Source organism: Elephas maximus, chromosome 18 (assembly GCF_024166365.1).
Source record: "Elephas maximus indicus isolate mEleMax1 chromosome 18, mEleMax1 primary haplotype, whole genome shotgun sequence".
NCBI lineage: Eukaryota > Metazoa > Chordata > Mammalia > Proboscidea > Elephantidae > Elephas > Elephas maximus.
This window is the reverse complement of record NC_064836.1, coordinates 22,191,056-22,215,143: the sequence shown is the minus strand read 5'-3', so window position 1 is coordinate 22,215,143 and position 24,088 is coordinate 22,191,056. Positions and strand designations below refer to the sequence as shown.

The 24,088-nt window shown below is 39.0% G+C and overlaps 1 protein-coding gene across 8 annotated transcripts in view; it reads right to left on the bottom strand.

Annotated features, from left to right (window-relative positions):
* HHAT (hedgehog acyltransferase) overlaps positions 1-24,088 on the bottom strand; it is a 658,603-nt gene that overhangs the window by 187,306 nt on the left and 447,209 nt on the right. For all 8 annotated transcript variants that reach the window (XM_049858611.1, XM_049858614.1, XM_049858618.1 and 5 more), the window contains one exon: positions 19,468-19,669. In XM_049858611.1, the coding sequence (XP_049714568.1) occupies positions 19,468-19,669 (202 nt within the window). The remainder of the gene's footprint in view (positions 1-19,467; positions 19,670-24,088) is intronic.

The following is a 24,088-nucleotide window of genomic DNA, read 5'->3' as shown; positions in this document are numbered from 1 at the left end:
GTTAAGATAACAAAATTTTCTTTAATTACCAGGTTGAAGAATTAATTTTATTCTTTGTACAATCTGCCTTCATGGCAAGGGCTAAACAGAATAAATCCTTGAATCAAAAATCAAGTTGCATGGCTTTAAAAAAAACTAGGGTTTTTGTTTCTGTTTTGTTTTGTTTTGACCTTTAAGATCTTTAGTTAAATAACTCGAGTATTGTTTCTCCATGACCTATGATAAACTCCTGACAACTCTCAAACTTCATGGAAAATCACTAAAGAATTGTTTCTGTTTTATAAAAAGAAACAGGTACTAAAAAAGGTTTCTTTAATATGTTATTAATCCTGTGTAACCTGTTGCCAAATCAGGAGAAATACAAAATTTTCTTTAAGTCAAAATCTATATGTCAGTAATATTTGCCTAGTATTTAACAACAAACATAAATTTATGTTATAATTTTATTATTTCAATTGCTAACTCAACTACATTATTGTATTCCTTGTACCTAGCATCATCAAAATCCATGGTTAAACTGGGGAATTCACATTGTTTTCCCATGGAGTTTTTGTTGTTCTTACTATCCAGATGTTTATTAGTAATTTGGTATATTTTTGGTATATCCTGACTATATGGTATTGTGTCTCAAGGTTATTATATGTTATACCTGAAACTCTTTAAAAATAAGTTTAATCGTTATGTTTAGAAATATTTTTGTTTAGAAGTTTTTTTAATTAACTGTATTTGGCTTTGCATTAGTTTTGTAATTAAGTCCCATCAGGTCTTTTGCTTTTAAGAAATATTATTATAAGTTAACCATAGCCATATTAAGTTTTATCATCTACAGATAAGCTTCTACTTTATTAACTTGTTGAATGAGTTGACCATGATACTTCAACAACAAAAAACTGTATCAGACTTATGAAGATTATAATATTTCAAATGTGGATACAATTGGACTAAAACAAGATTTTCAGAACTCTTATATAGAAACTAATAATTTTTTCAGACTGCTGTTGATACAAAATTACATGGAACCAAAATTTACCACACAAACGGAAAAAAAAAAAAAAAAAAACCTGTTGCCATCAAGTCAATTCCGACTCATAGTAACCCTATAGGACAGAGAACTGCTCCATAGAGTTTCCAAGGAGTGCCTGGTGCATTTGAACTGCCAATCTTTTATTTATTTATTTTGGTTGGCAGCCATAGCAGTTAACTACTATGCCATCAGGGTTTCCAATTTACCACATAGGACTGAGTAAACTAAAAGAATTACTACAAGCATTTATAAAAATATTACTAATGTTTAATGTTCTATTTTTAAATGTAAGACACTATTTTTACTTTCTTTTCCGTCTTTTAATATAAGAATCAGTTGTTTCAATAACAACATTATGTTAACTGCAGAATATCCTATGGATTAGAAAATGTCACAGCACATATCAAAGTTCAGACTAAATATATTCAGAATGACTTAAATGATTCTGCCCATGGACTCCAAGAAATAAATACTGAAATGACTATGCTCAGATAATCAGTTCTTCAAAATCAAATGAACTACTACACAAAGAAGCACCTATGCCATTATTAGAATTGACTGTTAATGTTGAATCTTAACAATGCTGTTGCTTCCTTAACTAATATTATTCTCTTTGCCATCATTTCTATTATTATAAAATGCTGTATCTGCCATACTTAATTTCACTTTAAAGGAATATTTCTCACAGATTAAAGAAGATTTTGATGACCAGAAATTAGAATCCCCAAATCTGCCTAATAATGCCTCAGGAGAATATATATATATTAGAAAAAGACATAAACTGAAAGACTCAACTGCTCACTGGAAGGGAAGAGACTTAGTTCTTCTCACAAGCCCTTGTGCCATTGAATTATGGGGAATCAAGATGTGGATCCACCTCCCTCAGCTAAAAAAGACTGAAAACCCCTCTTGGACTGTCCGACTCACAAAAAATCCAACATCCTAGAGATCAGAAACAGACAACACCTGGAGTGGACAGCTCTTCCCAAGACCTCCAGATGAGGCCTGTTTAACACATGTCTCCCAATCAAGCTACACTTTACTTAAATAAATACAAGTTAGAGTCAGAAGAGGACATGGAACAAGAGATATCATTGCTGATGTCAGATGGATCCTGGCTGAAAGCAGAGAATATCAGAAAAATGTTTACCTGTGTTTTATTGACTACACAAGGGCATTCAACTGTGTGGATCATAACATTATAGATAACATTGTGAAAAATGGGAATTCCAGAACACCTAACTGCGCTCATGCAGAACCTGTACATAGTCCAAGAGGCAGATGTTTGAATAGAACTAGGGAATACTGAGTGGTTTAAAGTCAGGAAAGGTGTGCATCAGGGTTGTGCTCTTTCACCATACTTACTCAAGCTGTATGCTGAGCAAATAATCTGAGAAGCTCGACTATATGAAGAAGAATGTGGCATCAGGATTGGAGGAAACTCATTAACAACCTGCAAAATGCAGATGACTCAACTTTGCTTGGTGAAAGTGAAGAGGACTTGAAGCACTTACTGATGAAGATCAAAGACTACAGGCTTCAGCAGGGATTACACCTCAACATAAAACAAAAATCCTCACAACTGAACAAATAAGCAACATTATGATAAACAATGAAAACAGTGAAGTTGTCAAGGATTTCATTTTAATTGGATACACAATCGATGCCTATGGAAACAGCAGTCAACAATTCAAACGATGTATTTCTTTGGGCAAAATTGCTGCAAAAAAACCTCTTTAAAGTGCTTAAAAGCAATGATATCAGTTTGAGGACTTTGGCACGCCTGACCCAAGCCATGATATTTTCAATCACTTCATATGCATGTGAAAGCTGGATGATGAATAAGGAAGAGTGAAGAAGAATTGATGCCTTCGAATTGTGGTCTTGGCAAAGAATACTGAACATACCGTGGACTGCCAGAAGAACAGAAAAGTCTGTCTTGGAAGAAGTACAGCGAGAGTGCTCCCTGGAAGTGAGGATGGCAAGACCTTGTCTCACATAATTTGGACATGTTATCAAGAGGGACATGTCCCTGGTGAAAGACATCATGATTGGTAAGGTAGAGACTCAGTGAAAAAGAAGAAGACCCCCAACAAGATAGACTGACACAGTGGCTGCAACAATGTGCTCAAACAGAGCAACAATTGTGAGGATGGTGCAGAACCAGGCATTGTTTTGTTCTGTTGTACACAGGGTTGCTATGAGTTGAAACTCACTTGATGGCACCTAACAACAACCGCATTACTTGTTAACATTTTATTTCTCCCCAGAAAATGAATGTTACTTGAGTATTCACCCCTACGCATAGGCAAGGTGTCACATACTTTGAAGAAACTGCTGTAAACTCAACTGTCCTCTAACTTTATCTAGACCAACTGGTTCCACTTAAATTCAGCCTTTCTCCAGTCAGCCCTCTAATTTTTTTAATAGCATTGTGAAAATACCTATGGTGGTGCCCTGCTATCTGTCTGATGACATCTGAACCCTATCACACATCTGATAGCATCCAGGATCTTAGGAACACCTTAAAAAGTAAGCGACCACCCACACAACCACCACAACCCTTGAAGAAGATGGGTTACTCCTTTTTGGGTGACATGAGGCCTGCTCACCTTGATGATGAGACCCTACATATGGCAAGGTAACAATCAACAGATGGTGCCCAGCCATTCTTTCGAGAATAGTGTCTGTGATCTTAAAAAGACTACCTCGACTAGGCTGTTGTGATGGTTAAGATTTGTGTATCAGCTTGGCTGGGCCGTGATTCTCAGTGTTTATATGTAATCATTCCCATGACTGAATCTGTTGTGAGTAGCTAAGCAGTTGAAAGGGAGTTTCCTTAGGGGGTGTGGCCTGCACCCAAATATAAGCAGACGTTCTGGCTTTTTTGCTCACTCTGGATTCTGCGGAAACCCTGGTGGCATAGTGGTTAAGTACTACGGCTGCTAACCAAGAAGTCAGCAGTTTGAATCTGCCAGGCATTCCTTGGAATCTCTATGGGGCAATTCTAGTCTGTCCTATAGGGTCGCTAAGAGTTGGAATCAACTTAATGGCAGTGGGTTTGGTTTTTTGGTTCTGAATTCTGCACTGCCTCCTGTTTGTCTGACCTCCAGCTCATGGGAATTGAACTATCAGCTTATCTGCAGATCTTGGGATTCAGATCCTGTGGTTGTCTCCTGTTCATCTGATCTCTGGCTCTTGAGACTTGAGCTATCAGCTTATCTGCAGACCTTGGAATTCATATATCTTCACAGCCTGAGAGCAGAAGCCCACACTCTGACCTGCCAGTCTTTGGTTCACCGGCCCCTGTGGCTACTTGAATTGAGAGAAGCCTCTATCCTGATACACTGACTTGGGATGTTTCAGCCTCTACAACCACGTGAGCTGTTTCCGTGATATAAATCTCTCTGTGTGTATTTATCTGCTTTACTCGTTTTGCTTCTCTAGAGAACCCAGCCTAGAACAGCTGTCATTTAACCAGTTAAAGGAAAATAAGCCCATGCAGAAGAAAAATACTCTTATAATAGTGATCAGTGAATTTCTAAGGAAATTCTTGATCAAAAGGAGAGAATGACAAAAGGAATAATCCTAAAACAGATTCTTGGCCTAGCTTGGACTCACGTCAAGGGAGCAAGAATAACTCCATCTTGAGCCATAAATGAGCTCTCTGTAAACCCCTTCTCAGGCTTTGCAAACTAAGACATGCTGGCAGATTGCTCTCATATTTCCTAGGAAATGGCTGCATACAAGAATAGTTTGTGGTCGGCTGATTTGCAGAAGATGCCCCTCAAGCTGCACCCTCCTCATGATACTCTGTACTTTTCCATCACTCTGTTCTAATCAACTCAGGTAGAAACCAATGAAGATGACTTTAGCTGTACTGTAGCTGCCTTCAGATTAAGTCAGGCAATGAAGATAGCTTTACCTGTAGCCCAGCTGCTTGTGGTTGTTGCCTATATCAATCCACATTGCTCCAGGCCTCAGCAGAGTGGTCTATCTTACCCTGTAGGATTGACCACCTTCCCAACATAAGCTGTTTATACTGTCAATAAACCTCTCTAAAGTTTTTCAAAGTCAGAGTTTGATTTTTGGATATCTCTAAACTATACAGAAAAGTTCAATGACTCAACAGCAAAAAGATAAACAACCTAATTAAAAACAGGCAAAAGACATCAATAGAGACTTCATCAAAGAGGGCATTATAGCAGCCAACAAACACATGAAAAGATGTTTTCAATCTCTAGCCATTAAAAAAAGAAACCAAACCCAGTGCCATTGAGTCAATTCCGACTCTTTAGCCATTAGAGACATGCAAATCAAAACAATGAGATACCATCTCACCCCTGCTAAAATGGCACTAATCACAAAAACAGAAAACAACAAATGCTAGCCAGTATGTCAAGAATTGGAAGCCTTATTCACTGCAGGTAGGACTGTAAAATGGTACAACCACTATGGAAAACATTAGTGGTGCTTCCTCAAAAAACTAGAACTAGGGCGAGGCCAAGATGGTGCAGTCAGATGTTTCCAGTGGTCCCTCTTGAAACAAAGACCTGAAAAACCAAGTGAATCGATTATATATGACAATCTAGGAACCCTGAACATCAAAGGCAAAATTGAAGAATTGGACTGAGCAGGAGGGGGAGGCAGAGACAGTTCAGAAGCAGCAAGGAGTTGCCAGATCTGACCCAGCAAGAACTGGAACCATGCAGACTGGATCTGCTGGGCCGAGCGCAATAAAAAAGCAGTGACATTCAGGACACGTTTTCCACATTAGGAGAGACCGAGTGGTGGAGAGTTAACTTGCGCCTCCATAATCAGCAAAAAGTGGCAGGCATTCCCAGCAAAGGATAAGTACTTGCATCTAATCTACTGTGTGGACCAAAAAACACCCTTTTGGAAAAAAACTCTTCCATTTAACTGACACTTTCCCACTCTGCACCTGGTCCTGAGCTGGCTTCAGTAATAGCCGCTTTCCCTGGGCTGGAAGTAGGATCTGTTGCGTGCCCTGCACCATCCTCCCAGAATTGGAGAAGGAACAAATTAACAAATAGGGGAATAATAATCTGTCAGCTCCCCTAAGCTGGGAAATCAGAGCACAAATAGCTCCTTTGCCTAGGCACAGACATAAGCAGATCACGGATTTTGAATGCCTTTCACCCCTGAATAGACCACTGTGGGCCTATTTCAACACTGTAGCCCTCATTACCACAGTACAGCAGGGTATAAACCTGAAGTCTAATTTCAACCATCTTAGTTATATGGAGGAGAGGCAGGTTAATGATGTTTGACACCACAGGGACAAGACTCAATATCAAATCACATAAAGAGGCAGACAATGATGGATTCAGCAAGCTCCCAAAACAGGGAATCAAGAAATCTCTGGATGAAGAGAACTTCCTGGAACTACCAGAGGTAGAATACAAGAGATTAATATACAGAATTCTCCAACAGATCAGGAAGGAAATCAGGAAAAACTCAGAACAACTCAAAGAACGCAGAGACATAGCATTAGAGGAACTTACGAAGATTAAAGAAGAGCATAATGACATATTCAGTAGGCTGCAAGAATCAAAAGAGACACCAAACCCAAAAAAACCCAGTGCCATCAAGTCGATTCCAACTCACAGTGACTCTACAGGACAGAGTAGAACTGCCCCAAAGAGTTTCCAAGGAGCGTCTGGTGGATTCAAACTGCCAACCCTTTGGTTAACAGCTGTAGCGCTTGACCACTATGTCACCAGGGTTTCCAAGCAGAAATTCAGGAGATTAACAAAAAATTTCAGAATTAGACAACTCAATCGAAAGTTGTAGGAACAGAATTGAGGAAGTGGAAGTCAGAATTCGTACACTGAAGATAAAGCACTTGAGAACAACATATTTGAGAAAAAATCAGATAAAAGAATTAAAAAAAAAATGAAGAAACCCTAAGAACTATGTGGGATTCTATGAAGAGAAATAACCTATGAGTGATTGGAACACCAGAATGGGGGTGGGGGGCAGGAATAGGGTAACAGAAAATACAGAAAGAATTGTTGAAGATCTGTTGGCAGAAAAGTTCCTAAATATCATGAAAGATGAGAAGATATCTATCCAAGATGCTCACCGAATCCTACATATGGTAGATCCCAAAACAAAGTGACCAAGACGTATTATAATTACACTTGCCAAAACCAAAGATAAAGATTGAATTTTAAGAGGGGCTAGGGATAAACAAAAAGTCACCTAAAAAGAAGAGTCAATATGGCTAAGCTCAGACTACTCAGCAGAAACCATGCAGGCAAAAAGGCAATGGGATGACATATATAAAGCCTTGAAGGAAAAAACTGCCAACCAAAAATTATACATCCAGCAAAACTGTCTCTCAAATATGAAGGAGAAATTAGGCTATTTCCAGATAAAGTTTAGAGAATTTGTGAAAACCAAACCCAAACTACAAGAAATACTAAAGGGAGTCCTCCAGTTATAAAATCAATACTATCAGATAACAACCCAAGACTAGAACACAGGGCAGAGCAACCAGATACCAACCCAGATAGGGAAATCACAAAAATAAATCAAATCTAAAATGCTCAAAACAGGGAAACGGAGACACCATTATGTAAAAAAGGACAACATTAAATCAAAAAAGAGGGACTAAAAAGTGTAGTAATAGATCTTTCATATAGAGAGGAAGTCAAGGTGATATAAAGAAAAAAAAAGATTAGTTTAAACTTAGAAAAGTAGAGGTAAATATTAAGGCAACCACAAAGGAAACTGACAAGCCTACACATAAAAATGAAAAACCAGAAAAACATAAAGGCTCAGCAAATACAAAAGCAACAACAATGAAAAAGAGGAAAAGACAATATACATAAAGAAAAACTGCTCAGAACAGAAAATTAAGTGGAAAAAAGAAACTCAACAAAACACAAAAAAAGACATCAAAATGAAAGCAGTAAACTTACACAGAATGTAAATTGACTAACTGCACCAATAAAGAGAGAATGGCAGAATGGATTAAAACATGATCCATCCATATGCGGCCTACAAGAGGCATAACTTAGACTTAAAGACACAAAGAAACTAAAACTCAAAGGATGGAAAAAATACATCAAGCACACAACAGTCAAAAAAGAGCAGGAGCGGCAATATTAATTTCTGACAAAATAGACTTTAAAGTAAAATCTGCCACAAAGGATAAGAAAGGACACTATATAATGATTAAAGGGTCAATACACCAGGAGGATAAAACAATAATAAATACTTACACACCCAACAACAGGGCTCCAAAATATATAAAACAAACTCTAAGAGCATTGAAAAGAAAGATAGCTCCACAATAATAGTAAGAGCCTTAACACACCACTTTCAGAGAAGGACTGAACATCCTGAAAGAAGCTCAATAAAGACACAGAAGATCTAAATGCCACGATCAACCAGTGTGACCTCATAGACACACACAGAACACTCCACCTAACGGAAGCCAATTATACTGTCTTTACCAATGCGCATAGAACATTCTCTAGAATAGACCACATATTAGGCCATCAAGCAAGCATTAAAACAGGGTCCAAATCACTGAAATATTACAAAGTATCTTTTCTGACCATAAAGCCTTAAAAGTAGAAATCAATAGCAGAGAAAAGAAATCAAACACATGGAAACTGAACAACACCTTGCTCAAAAACTACTGGATTATGAAGAAATTAAGGACAAAATAAAGAAATTCATAGAATCAAATGATAATGAAAACACTTCCACGAAAGTGGTGCTCAGAGGTCAATTTATAGCAATGAACACACACATACAAAAAGATGAAAGGACTAAAATCAAAGAATTATCCCTACACTTAAAAAATTAGAAACAGAGCAGCACAAGAAGCCCACAGCCATCGGAAGAAAGCAAATAATAAAAATTAGAGCAGAATTAAATGAAACAGAGAACAGAAAAAAAACAGAAACAGTTAACAAGACCGAAAGCTGGTTATTTGAAAAGATCAACAAAATCGATAAACCACTGGCCAAACTGACAAAAGAAAAACAGGAGATGAAGCAAATAACCCGAATAAGAAATAAGACGGGCGATATTACAACAGATCCAACTGAAATTAAAAGAATTGTAACAGCTTACAATGAAAAATTGTACTCTAACAAATGTGAAAACCTAGAGGAAATAGAAAAATTTCTAGAAACACACTACATACCTAAACTAACACAAACAGAGGTAGAACAACTAAATAAACCTATAACAAAAGAAGAGATTGAAAAGGTAGTTAAAAAAACACCCAACAAAAAAAAGCCCTGGCCCTGCCAGCTTCACTGGGGAATTCTACCAAACTTTCAGAGAAGAGTTAACACCACTACTACCCAAAGTATTTCAGAGCATAGAAAACGATGGAATAGTCTCAAACTCATTATATGAAGCCAGAATAACCCTGATACCAAAACCAGATGACGATACCACAAAAAAAGAAAATTACTGACCAATATCCTCATGAATTTTTTTTATCCTCATGAATTTAGATGCAAAAATCTTCAACAAAATTCTAGCCAATAAAATTCAACAACATATCAAAAAAATAATTCACCATGACCAAGTGGGATTCATACCAGGTATGCAGGGATGATGGTTTAACATTAGAAAAACAATTAATGTAATCCATCACATAAATAAAACAAAAGACAAGAACCACATGATCCTATCAATTGATGCAGAAAAGGCATTTGACAGAGACTAACACCCATTCATGATAAAAACTCTCAGCAAAATAGGAATAGAAGGGAAATCCCTCAACATAATAAAGGGCATTTATACAAAGCCAACAGTCAACATCATCCTAAATGGACAGAGTCAGAAAGCATTCCCCTTGAGAACATGAACCAGACGAGGATGCCCTTTATCACCGCTCTTATTCAACATTGTTCTGGAGGTTCTAGCCAGAGCAATTAGGGCTAAAAAAAGAAATAAAAGCCATCCAAATTGGTAAGGAAGAAGTAAAAGTATATCTGTTTGCAGATGATACACTCTTATACACAGAAAACCCTAACGAATCCACAAGAAAAGTACTGGAACTAATAGAAGAGTTCAGGAAAGTATCAGGATACAAGATAAACATACAAAAATCAGTTGGATTCCTCTATATCAATGAAGAGAATGTTGAAGAGGAAATCAACAAATGAATACCATTTACAATGGCCCCCAAGAAGATAAAATACTTAGGAATAAATCTTATCAGAGATCTAAAAGACCTATACAAAGAAACCTACAAGACACTACTGCAAAAAACCAAAAGAGATCTACATAAGTGGAAAACATACTTTGCTCATGGATAGGCAGACTCAACATTGTGAAAATGTCTATTCTACCCAAAGATACAATGCAATACCAATCCAAATTCCAATGGCATTTTTTAATGAGGTGAAGAAGCAAATCACCAACTTCTTATGGGAAGGGAAGAGGCCCAAGATAAGTGAAGCATTACTGAAAAAGAAGAACAAAGTGGGAGGCCTCACACTACATGATTTTAGAACATATTATACTGCCACAGTAGTCAAAACAGCATGGTACTGGTACAACAATAGACACATAGACCAATGGAAAAGAATTGAGAATCTAGAGATAAATTCATCCACCTGTGAGGCGCTGATATTTGACAAAGGCCCAATGTCAGTTAAATGGGGCAAAGACAGTCTCTTTAATAAATGGTGCTAGCATAACCAGATATCCATCTGCAAAAAAATGAAACAAGACCCATACCTCACGCCATGCACAAAAACTACCTCAAAGTGGATCAAAGACCTAAATATAAAATCTAAAATGATAAAAACCATGGAAGAAAAAATAGGGGCAATGCTAGGAGCCCTAATACATGGCATAAACAGTATACAAAACGTTACTAACAATGCACAAACACCAGGAAATGAGATAACTGGGAGCTCCTAAAAATCAAACACTTACGATCATCTAAAGACTTCACCAAAAGAGTAAAAAGACGACCTACAGATTTTGGCTACAACACTTCTGATCAACGTCTAATCTCTAAAATCTACAAGATGCTGTAAAACCTCAACAACAAAAAGACAAATATCCCAATTTAAATAGGGCAAAGGATATGAACAGGCACTTCAGCAAAGACAACATTCAGGTGGCTAACAGATACATGAGGAAATGCTCATGATCATTAGCCATTAGAGAAATGCAAATCAAAACTACAATGAGATACCATCTCACCTCAGCAAGGCTGGCATTAATCCAAAAACACAAAATAATAAATGTTGGAGAAGTTGTGGAGAGACTGGAACACTTACACACTGCTGGTGGGAATGTAAAATGGTACAACCACTTTGCAAATCTATTTGGTACTTCCTTAAAAAGCTAGAAACAGAATTACCATACATTCTAGCAAGCCCACTTCTTGGAATATATCCTAGAGAAATAAGAGCCTTCACAAGAAATAGATATATGCACACCCATGTTCATTGTAGCACCGTTTCCAATAGCAAAAAGATGGAAACAACCAAGGTACCCGTCCACCAATGAATGGATAAATTATGGTATATTCTCACAATGGAATACTACACAATGATAAAGAACAATGATGAATCCGTGAAACATCTCATAACATGGAGAAATCTGGAAGACATCATGCTGAGTGAAATCAGTTGGGTGCAAAAGAACAAATATTGTATGAGACCACTATTATAAGAGCTGAAGGAAAAGTTTAAACACAGAAGAAAATATTCTTTGATGGTTACAAGGGTGGGGAGAGAGGGAGAGGGGTATTCACTAATTAGATAGTAGACAAAACTGTTTTAGGTGAAGGGAAAGACAACACACAATACAGGCAAGGTCAGCATAACTGGACTAAACCAAAAGCAAAGAAGTTTCCTGAATACAACCAAACTTCAAAGGCCAGAGTAGCAGGGACGGGGGTCTGGAGACTGTGGTTTCCGGGGACATCTAGGTCAAATGGCACAATAAATTGTATTAAGAAAACATTCTGCATCCCACTTTGGTGAGAGGCTTCTCGGGTCTTAAACGCTAGCAACTGGCCATCTAAGATGCATCAATTGGTCTCAACCTACCTGGAGCAAAGGAGAATGAAGAACACCAAAGACACAGGTAATTATGAGCCCAAGAGACAGAAAGGGCTACGTAAACCAGAGACTACATCAGCCTGAGACACAAGAACTAGATGGTGGCTGGCTACAAGGGATGACTGCCCTGACAGGGAACACAACAAAGAATCCCTGGCAGGGCAGGAGAACAATGTTATGCAGATGTCAAATTCTTGCAAAAAGACCAGACTTACTGGTCTGACTGAGACTAGAGGGACCCTGGAGGTCATGGTCTCCGGACCTTCTGTTAGCCCAAAACTGGAACCGTTCCAGAAGCCAATGCTTCAGACAGCGATTGGAATGGATTATAAGAAAATGATACTGGTGAGGGGTGAGCTTCTTGGCTCAAGTAGACACATGAGACTACATGGGCATCTCCTGTCTGGAGGCGAGATGAGAAGACAGAGGGGGACAGGAGCTATTTGAAAGAACATGGGGAATACAGGGTGGAGGGAAGGAGTGTCTCATTGGGGGGAAAGCATCAAGGAGTACATAGCAAGGTGTACATAAATTTTTGTACGAGAGATTGACTTGATTTGTAAACTTTTGCTTAAAGCACAATAAATAAAAAAATAAACATTCAGTTCCTCAGTTGTACCAGTCACACTGAAAGTGTTTGATGTAGCTAGTGGCTACTATATGGGACAACACAATGGACATTTTCATCATTTCTGAAAGTTCTACTGGACAGCCCTTGTTATGGACTGAATCGTGTCCCTGCAAAAATGTGTGTCAACTTGGCTTGGTCATGATTCTATTGTGAGATTGTCCACCATTTTGTCATCTGATGTAATTTTTCTATGTGTTGTAAACCCTACTTTTATAATGTTAATGAGGCAGGATTAGAGGCAGTTATATTTAATGAGGCAGGGCTCAATCTACAAGATTAGGTTGTGTCTTCAGTCAATCTCTTTTGAGATACAAAAGAGAAAAACAAGCAGAGAAAAAAAGCGCTGGGAGCACAGGGCATTCTTTGGAGCCAGGGTCCCTGTGCTTAGAAGCTCCTAGAGCAGGGAAGACTGATGACAAAGATCTCCCTGCAAAGCTGACAGAGAGAGAAAGCCTTCCCCTGGTTCTGGTACCCTGAATTCAGTCTTCTAGCCTCCTAACCTGTGAGAAGATAAACTTGTTTGTTAAAGCCATCCACTTGTGGTATTTCTGATGTAGCAGCACTAGGCAACTAAGTCAGCCCAGTTCTCAAACATCAGAGGGCTTCCTATCTGCAACACTCAGCTCTGGTTAGTCTTCCAGTGAATGTTCAACTGCCAGCCAGTCCACACCAAGATATAGAACCCTACTGTATTTTGAGCCACAGACAAGGTCTTGAAGCTGGAGCCGAAGAAGATATAGAAAAGGAAGAAATGACAATACTTGATATTCAGAGGTCTTTCAATCTGTTTTAAAAAGAAAAAAGATGAATGCCATGGAGAAAGGCTGTGAGGGAGTGAGCGCACATTGTAAAAACATGACCAGATAAACTGAGGAGGCTAAAGACAGATGAAATTAGGTGCCAAGGAGGGGTTAAATTTTTATTTAGATTTTGAAGAAAGAGCAGGAAATGGATTCATGGGAAAAGAGAGAAGGAAGGTAACCCAAATGGCGAAATGGCTTATTGAAAAACTCAACATGTTTTTTGTATTTGGAATGTCAGCCACATTGTTCTGAAGGAAAAAGAGATTCTGTGCTGAACTGTATGAGAAAGAGCGTAATGGAGGGAGGCTCCTTGAGTGGCAAGTGTAAGAAGAACTAAAAAAATCAGAAGCATTAAATGCGCACGTAACACTAAGGAAGCTCAGACACTGAAAGAAAGATTTCAGATGAAATAGTAATGGGACCTGGCTCTGCACCCAAGAAGCTTGAAGTCTAAACAGCCATAACCAGTAGCTATTTTTTGCTCAATAAACATATAAACTGAACACCATATCTGCCATATACAAGACATATATTTTCACCAAAAAATGCTACACACTCAAAAAAAAAATTGCTGTCGAGTCGATTCTGAATCAAAGTGACTCTATAGGACAGTGTAGAACTGTCCCCATAGGAGTTCCAAGGAATGGCTGGTGGATTTGAACTGCCGACCTTTTGGTTAGCAGCCAAACATTTAACCACTGTGCCACTGGGGCCCTAACCATATACTTAGGTACCTGAATTATGGATGGCAGATCAAATGAGTTAAGGACTGAGGTCCTGGAGTGAGCTGTGACAGGACTGAACAGATATTCAAGTGCTTCGGATGTAAGTTTGCATGCTTTCTTGATTGATTCTTAACCATAATTAATACGTCATAGACTATATAGCACAGTTTGTGTTACTCCTTTGACATTTCAGGTTTTTAAAAATTTATTACTTGCGTAAGCCATGGCTCAAAGGCCACCAATGTTGTTGTTGCCATATGGCTCACCTTACATATAACAAAAGGAAACATTGCTGGTCCCATGCCATCTTCATGATTGTTGGTATATTTGGGTCCATTGTGGTGGATATTATTTCAATCCATCTCATGGAAGTTTCCCTCATTTTCGCTGATCCTGTACTTTACCAAACATAATGTACTTTTCTAACAATTGGCTTTTCCTGATGATGTATCCACACAATCCATCAATTCTACTCTTAGGTATATACCCAAAAGAATTTAAAGTAGGAACATAAACAGATACTTGTATACCAATCTTCATTGAAACCTTAGTCACAACAGCAGAAAGTTGGAAACAGTGCAAGTGTTTATCACTTTTAAGGAGGTTTCTAGTTGTACTTCTTCTAAGACTGATTTGTTTGTTCTTCTTGTAGTCCACAATATATTCTATATGCTTCACCAACACCACAGTCTGAATCTGTCAATTCTTCTGTCTTCATTTTCATTATCCAGCTTTTGCAATGCATATGAGGTTATTGAAAGAATCATGGCTTGGGTCAGGCACATCTTGGCTATCAAAGCAACATCTTTGCTTTTTTAAAACATTAAAGAGGTCTTTTGCAGTCAGTTTGCCCACTGCAATACATCGTTTGATTTCTTGACTTGCTGCTTCCACAGTTGTTAATTGTTGATTCAAGTGGAATAAATCATTGACAACTTCAACTTTTTCTCCATTTATTATGATGTTGTTTATCTGTCCAGTTGTGAGTATTTTCATTTTTTTCACGTTCAGGCGTAATCCACAGGCAGTATGGATTAATCCAGAAGGCCACCAAAGAACCATTCAGTTTAAGGTTAATGTTAGACCCCTCATGAAAAAGACTGGGCTGAAAAGAACCCTCTGGCTTTCAGGGGCAATGATTTGGTTTTCAGGCTTTGGGGAGGAGTGGTTGTTTAAGTTCATTGCTTTGGGGAAGGGTGGATTTGAGGATGAAGATTAAAACCTTATTGTACTATTGCTTATGGTCTTCCTGTGCATTACATGGCCATGGCTTTCATTGAAATACCCTTTTCTACTAGAATTCACTGACATTTTCTCCTGCTGATTGCTGGGTACTACTAGTGAAAAAAATATTTATCTTTGAATAAGCATGAGCATATTTAAATTCCTTCAGATGTTTTATTTTGTTATGTGGTTTGCCTCAGTTTTTATTGAAATAGCTGTCCACTTGTACTACATCTATCTGTATAGAAACACTATTTTGGTGGTGGTTTTATTTTTACGTTTTTACTTTAGTTGTATGTACTGGGTAGAATTTAGTCACATTAATCATGTTCCAGTAAATTTCTGTGACTTGTTACCTGCCATGAGCACTTATACCAGTGTATTTCTCCTGCTTTTTTCAGGATTAGCAGCATATTGCTGCATATTCAGAACTGATGATTTTCACAAGATTCTAGTATATCATGTACCATATTTACAGGATAAAATGTTTTCCCATACAAATATACTTCAAAATCATTTAAAATATGTGTGTAAGAAAAAGTAGCTGATTAATTTTCCAAATAATTTTCCTTTAGAGTTGGAATATGTCTTAAACTCTTACCTGATGCATATGCCATCATATACAGCATCTATCAAATTAGCAAAGATTAAAAACACTAATATTACTCAGTATTGGTGAAAGCATTCTCATGTACTGTTAGTGGGAATATAAATTGGCACATCTCGTCTAAAGAGCAGTTATACAGTGTACATGGTAAGCCTTAAAAATGGAAATAGCCTTTAACCTAGCAATATTACTTACAAGAACTCATCTTGATTACTGTAGTCATCTTAGTACTAATGATAGTTGCAAAAAATTGGGGCTAATATGATTGTTAATAATAGAAGACTAATAAAATAATGTTGTCTTGCTATTCATAGGCTTTCATTGGGTAATTTTCTAAGTAGAACGCCAGATCTTTCTTCCTAGTCTGGAAGCTCTGCTGAAACCTGCTGGTATTTTAAATACTGGTGACATAACTTCCAGCATCATAGCAAGGCGGAAGCACTACGAACTGACAGATGAGTGGTATATGCTGAACAAGTTACAAGTAATCTGAGAAGTTGGACTATATTAGAGTATATGAACAAGAACACAGCATCAGGATTGGAGGAAGACTCATTAACAACCTGCGATATGCAAGTGATACAACCCTGTTTGCCGAAAATGAAAACAACTTGAACCACCTACTGATGAAAGCCAAAGACTATAACCTTCATTATGGATTGCATCTGAAAGTAAAGAAAACAGAAACCGTCACATCATGGTAAATGAAGAAATTGAAGTTGTCAATGATCTCATTCTACTTGGATCAATAGTCAATGTCCATGGAAGCAGCAGTCAAGAAATAAGCGACTTATTGTATTGGGTAAATCGGCTATAAAAAACTTTCTTTAAAGTTTTAAAAAGCAAAGATGTCACTCTGATGATTAAGGTGACCCTGGCCCAGCCACAATCTTTTCAATTGTGTCATATGCATGCAAAAGTTAGACAAGGAAAAAGAAAGTAGAACAACTGATACATTCAAACTGTGGCACTGGTGAAGAATACTGAATATACTGTGGGCTGCCAGAAAAACAAACAAATCAGTCTTAGAAGAAATACAGCCAGAATGCTCTTTAAAAGTGAGGATGGCAAGAGTTTGGCTCATTTACTTTGGGCATGTTATAGGAGAAATCCAATTGCTAGAAAAGGACATCATGGTTGGTAGAAGGTCAGCAAGAAAGAGGAAACCTCTCAAGGAGACAGATTGATAAAACAGTGGAAATATGGACTCAAGCATAGCAATAATCATGAAGATGGCATTATACATACAGTTGTCATGAGTTGGAGCAAACTCGATGGCAACTAACAACAAATTAAATAAATTATGGCATATCCACATAATAGAATTTTATGTAGCCATCAAAAAGAGTTGCTAGAAATGAGTTCAGTAACATGGAAAGGTGGTCCCGATATAATCACCTCTGGAATAATAACATTTGTGTGAATGAATACGTACACACACACACACAAAAAAAAACTTGTTGCCATCGAGTCAATTCCAACTCATAGAGATCCTAGACGACAGAGTAGAACTGCCCCATATGGTTTCCAGAGCTGTAATCTTTTTTTAAATTTTTAATTGTACTTTAGATGAAAGTTTACAGAACAAACTAGTTTCTCATTAAACTGTCAGTATACACATTGTTCTATGACATTGGTTAACAACCCCATGGCATGTCAACACTTTCCCTTCTCAACCTTGGGTTCCCTATCACCAGCTTTCCTGTTCCTTCCTGCCTCCTAGTCCCTGCCCCTGGGCTGGTGTGCTCCTTTAGTCTTGTTTTGTTTTATGGGCCTGTCCAATCCTTGGCTGAAGGGTGAACCTCAGGAGCAACTTCATTACTGAGCTGAAAAGGGCGTCCCGGGGTCATATTCTCAGGGTTTCTCTAGTCTCTGTCAGACCAGCAAGACTGGTCTTTCTTTTTGAGTTAGAATTTTGTTCTACATTTTTCTCCAGCCTGTCTGGGACCCTCTATTATGATCCCTGTCAGAGCAGTCAGTAGTGGTAGCTAGGCACCATCTAGTTGTACTGGACTCAGTATGGTGGAGGCCGTGGTAGGTGTGGTCCATTAGTCCTTTGGACTAACCTTTCCCTTGTATCTTTAGTTTTCTTCATTCTTCCTTGCTCCTGCAGGGGTGAGATCAATGGAGCACCCTAGAGGGCCAATCACAGGCTTTTAAGACCCCAGACACCACTCACCAAAGTAGAATGTAGAACATTTTTGTTACAAACTATGTTATACCTATTGAGCTAGATTTCTCCTAGATCATGGTCCCCACAGCCCTCAGACCAGCAATTCAGTCCCTCGGGGAGTTTGGATGTGCGTACGGAGCTTCCACGACCTTGCCTCCAAGGCTGTAATCTTTATGAGAGCATAAAAGATGCCACATCTTTCTCCCACTGACCTTTTGGTTAACAGCCAAGCACTTTAACCACTGAACCACCAGGGCTCCTTATGTATATGTATACATGGACAGAAAAAGTTTAGAAGAATGGGTGTTAACTGTTATTTCTGTTGAGGAGGTGTGATTGTTAAGATTGTGTGTCCACTTGGCTGGGCCATGGTTCTCAATGTTTGGCAGTTATGATGTAGTATGGCAATTGTATGATGATATAATCACCTCCGTGATAAGATCTGATATGTGATCACCTCCATAATGGGATCTGCTGTAAGTAGCCAATTAGTTGAAAAGTTTCTTTAGGGGTGTGGCCTGCATCCAATATAGGTGGGCTTTCTGTTAAGGTTCCTGGGCTTTTGCTAGCTCTGGAGCCTAAAGCTGGCTCCTGTTCATCTGACCTCTGGTTCTGGAGACCTGAGCTAGTAGCTTACCTTCCAGTCTTAGGATCTGTCAGCCTGCATAGTCTGGTAGCCAGGGGCCTGCCAGCTTATTTGCCAGTGTTGGGATTTGTTGGCCTTCACAGCCTGTGAGCCAGAGGTCTGTTATCTGATTTGCCAATCTTGAGTTCACCAGCCCCTGCAGCTACAAGAGTCAGAAGAAGCCTCCAGCCTGACCCACAACTTGAGACTTTCCAGCTTCTTCAACTGCACAAGCCATTTTCTTGATATAAATCTCCTTCCTTCTTTATATAGATGCTTCACCGGTTTTGCTCTTCTAGAGAACCCAGCCTAAGACAAGAGATATTTTTCTTTTTCTTGTCAGAATTTCCTAATTTTAATATAATAAACATGTCTTGCTTTTATAGTTAAAATACTTATTAAAAAAAAAACAGCTAATGAATACAGAAGTCTCTTTTCTAGCTTCCTGACTCTGTGCATGTGGGCTCATGTACCAATCCAGCAGAAATGGCCTGTGCCGTGGTGAATCTGATGGCCACTCCCAGATCTACCCCTCACCCCAGCTATCCCCCACCATGCAAGCAAGGACCCTGCTCACCAAGCCATCCTGGACGTATGAGGTCTCCACCAGCCTCCGAACTCCATTCTCTGCAGTGACTCCCAGCCAGTTGAGTGCCGCCCAGCACCAGAGGTAGTCGTACCCACCATGCCAGTAGCTCACAAATGCAAATGTCATCGCGGTGGAAAACAGTGTCCCCAGCAGGCCATGCTGGGACCCGCCCACTGGAATGTACACATACCTGGAGAAAGAAGAGGCTGTTAGGGGGACGTACAGAGGGCTACCTCTGCAGCACTGCCTCCTCCCCAGGCTTGTTCCTCCTGGAATGCACTGCCATTCACAACCTGCAGACACTTGAATTCTCTGTCACACAAGGAGGTGGCGAAAACACAAACCTCAACTCTGTAGGGCTAGAGGTGAAATGAACACACAGGGCAAAGAGCTCTCAATACTAGAGCAAAACAGCACTTAAAAGTAGCAAGGGGAAGAGTATTGAATTCAGAGCTTCTGAAAAGGATGAGTCTACCCTGGAAACCCAATCACAGAATGGCAAGTAAGCTTCTGGCTATGTGGGAACCCCAACCTTTAACATGGGTATATATTTTACTGTTTAGACCATTAAGTTTATGTAAAGCCTATTATTTGAGCACATTTGCTGAAAGCATACTCCTAAACTATAGTACCAGGATACAGAAGAAGTGCCAAGGCTAGTTCCCCCAGCTTTCCAGGCAAAGCTGCCCAGAAGCAGCAAGGAAATTCACAAGCAAAGAGAAGAGCTCTGTGCTTACAGAGCAGCCAAATTACCACCCAAAATGCATTGCCATCCGTCAATATATTCTCCGCGTTGAGATGGGTGCCTGAACACACATAGGCAGGGCTATGTCCTTCAATCAATATTTTTTCAGTAGAGTTAGACAAAACTCACACCTTGGGTTGTCAGGACCCTAAGAGCTAGGAACATACACTTCTTGCAATGGGCACTTAAAACATAGGTTTTTTAAAATTGTTAGGCACCCCTGGGTGGCGCAAGTGATTAAGCACTCAGCTACTAACTGAAAGGTTGGCAGTTGGAATCTACCCAAAGATGCCTCAGAAGAAAGGCCTGGCAATCTAATTCCAAAAAATCAGCCATTGAAAACCCTACAGATCAATTACTCATATGCAAGTTCAACTTGAAACTGAAGAAAATTAGAACAAGTCCATGAAAGCCAAAGTATGACCTTGAGTGTATCCCACCTGAATTTAGAGACCATCTCAAGAAGAGATTTCATGTCTTGAACGCTAATGACCAGATGAGTTGTGGAATGACATCAAGGACATCATACATGAAGAAAGCAAGAAGTCATTAAAAAGACAGAAGAGAAAGAAAAGACCTAAATGGATGTCAGAAGAGACTCTGAAACTTGTTCTTGAATGTCAAGTAGCTAAAGCAAAAGGGAAAAATGAAGTAAAAGAGCTGAACAGAAGATTTCAAAGGACAGCTCAAGAAGACAAAGTGAAGTATTATGAGACATATGCATAGAGCTGGAAATAGAAAGCCAAAAGGGAAGAACACGCTCAGCATTTCTCAAGCTGAAACAACTGAAGAAAAAATTCAAGCTTTGAGTTGCAGTACTGAAGGATTGTATGGGGAAAATATTAAACGACCCAGGAAGCACCAAAAAAAGATGGAAGGAACACACACAGTCACTATACTAAAAAGAATTGGTCAACATTCAGCCATTTCATGAGGTAACATATGATCAGGAATTGACAGTTACCAAAGGAAGAAGTCCAAGCTGCACTGAAGGCACTAGCGAAAAACAAGGCTCTGGGAATTGACGTAATACCAATTGAGATGTTTCAACAAAAGGATGCAGTGCTGGAAGTGCTCACTTGTCTATGCCAAGAAATTTGCGTGACCCACTGACTGGAAGAGATCTATATTTATGCCTGTTCCCAAGAAAGGTGATCCAACCAAATGTGGAAATTATCGAACAATATCATTAATATCACATGCAAGTAAAATTTTTGTGAAGATTGTTCAGAAGCGGCTGCCGTGATATATCAACAGGGAACTGCCAGAAATTCAAGCCGGATTGAGAGGAGGATGTGGAACCAGGGATATCGTTGCTGATGTCAGATAGATCCCAGCTGAAAGCAGAGAATACCAGAAAGATGTTAAAAAAAAAAAAAAAAATACCAGAAAGATGTTTACCTGTGTTTTATTGACTATGACTATGTTTTATTGACAATGACTATGTTTTATTGACAGTCCACACATTGGACTGTGTGGATCATAAGAAATTATTGATAACATTGTGGAGAATGGGAATTTTTATCGTGCTTATGAGGAATCTGTACATGGACTAAGTGGCAGTCATTCGAACAGAACAAGGGGATACTGCATGGTTTAAAGTCTGGAAAGGTGTGCGTCAGGATCGTATCCTTTCACCATACCTATTCAATTTGTATGTTGTCGTTAGGTGCCATTGAGTCAGTTCTAACTCATAGTAACCCTATGTACCGCAGAACAAAACACTGCCTGGTCCTGCGCCACCCTTACAATTGTTGTTATGCTTGAGCCCATTGTTGCAGCCACTGTCTCAATCCATCTTGTTGAGGGTCTTCCTCTTTTTCAATGACCCTCTTCTTTATCAAGCATAATGTCCTTCTCCAGGGATTGATCCTTCCTGACAACATGTCCAAAGTATATAAGACGTAGTCTCCCCATCCTTGCTTCTAAGGAACATTCTGGTTGTACTTCTTCAAGACAGATTTGTTCATTCTTTTGGCAGTCCATGGCATATTCAATATTCAATCTGTATGCTGAGCAAATAATCCAAAAAGCTAGACTATATGAAGAAGAACATGGCATCAGGACTGGAGGAAGACTCATTAACAACTTGCATTATGCAGATGACATAACCTTTCTTGCTGAAAATGAAGAAGACTTGAAGCACTTACGATGAGGATCAAAGACCACAGTCTTCAGTATGGATTACACCTCAACATAAAGAAAACACAAAAATTCTCATAACTGGACCAATAAGCAACATCATGATAAATGGAGAAAAAATTGAGGCTGTCAAGGATTTCATTTTACTTAGATCCACAATCAACACCCATGGAAGAAGCAGTCAAGAAATCAAAAGACACATTGCATTGGATAAATTGGCTGCAAGAGATCTATTTCAAGAGTTAAAAACCAAAGATGTCACCCTGAGGACTAAGGCGTGCCTGATCCAAGCCACAGTGTTTGCAATCACCTCATATGCACGTGAAATGCGGACAATGAATAAGAAAGACCGAAGAAGAATTGACACCTTTGAATCGCAGTGTAGGTGAAGAATATTGACTATGTGGTGGACTGCCAAAAGAATGAACAAATCTGTCTTGGAAGAAGTACAACCAGAATGCTCCTTAGAAGCAAGATGGTGACATTAAATCTCACATACTTTGGACATATTATCAGGAGGGACCACTGCCTGGACAAAGACATCATGCTTGGTAAAGCAGAGGGTCATCAAAAAAGAGGAAGACCCTCAACAAGATGGATTTATACAGTGGCATTAGTGTTCAACACATCAAATCTCTTCTTGAGATGGTCCCTAAATTCAGGTGGGATAAACTCAAAGTCATACTTTGGCTCTTGTGTACTTGTTCTAATTTTCTTCAGTTTCAGCTTGAACTTGCATATGAGTAATTGATCCACAGTCATCCCCTAGCCCTGTTCTGACTGATGATATTGAGCTTTGCCATCATCTCTTTCTACAGATGTTGATTTGATTCCTGTGTATTCCATCTGGCAAGGTCCATGTGTATAGTCACCATTTATGTTGGTAAAAAAAAGGTATTTGCAAAGAAGAAGTCTTGCAAAATTCAATCATGCGACCTTCAGCATCACTTCTATCACCAAGGCCGTTATTTTCCAACTACCAATCCTTCATTTCCAACTTTCGCATTCCAAGCAACAGTAATTATCAGTGCATCCTGATTACATGTTCATTCAATTTCAGACTACAGAAGTTGGTAAAATCTTTTTTTCATCTTTGGCCTTCGTGGTTGGTATGGAAATTTGTATAAGTTGTATTAACTGGTCTTCCGTGTAGGTGTATGGATATTATCCTATCACTGACAGCGTTGTACTTCAGGATAGATCCTGAAATGTTCTTTTTGAGGATGAATGCAATGCCATTCCTCTTCAAGTTGTCGCTCCCAGCATAGTAGACCATATGATTGTCTGATTCAAAATGGCCAATACCAGTCCATTTCAGCTCACTAATGCCTAGGATATCAACCTTTATGTGCTCTATCTCATTTTTGAAGATTTTCAATTCTCCTGGATTCATACTTTGTATGTTCCACATTCCAACTATTAACGGATGTTTGCAGCTGTTTCGTCTCATTTTGAGTTGTGCCACATCAGCAAATGAAGGTCCCAAAAGCTTGACTCAATCCACATCATTAAGGTCGACTCTACTTTGAGGAGGCAGCTCTTCCTCAGTCATCTTTGGAGTGCCTTCCAATCTGAAGGGCTCGTCTTCTGGCACTATATCAATGTTCTGTTGTTATTCTTAAGGTTTTCACTGGCTAATTCTTTTCAGAAGTAGACCGCCAGGTCCTTCTTCCTCGTCTGTCTTAGTCTGGAAGCTCAGCTGAAATTTGTCCACCGTGGGTG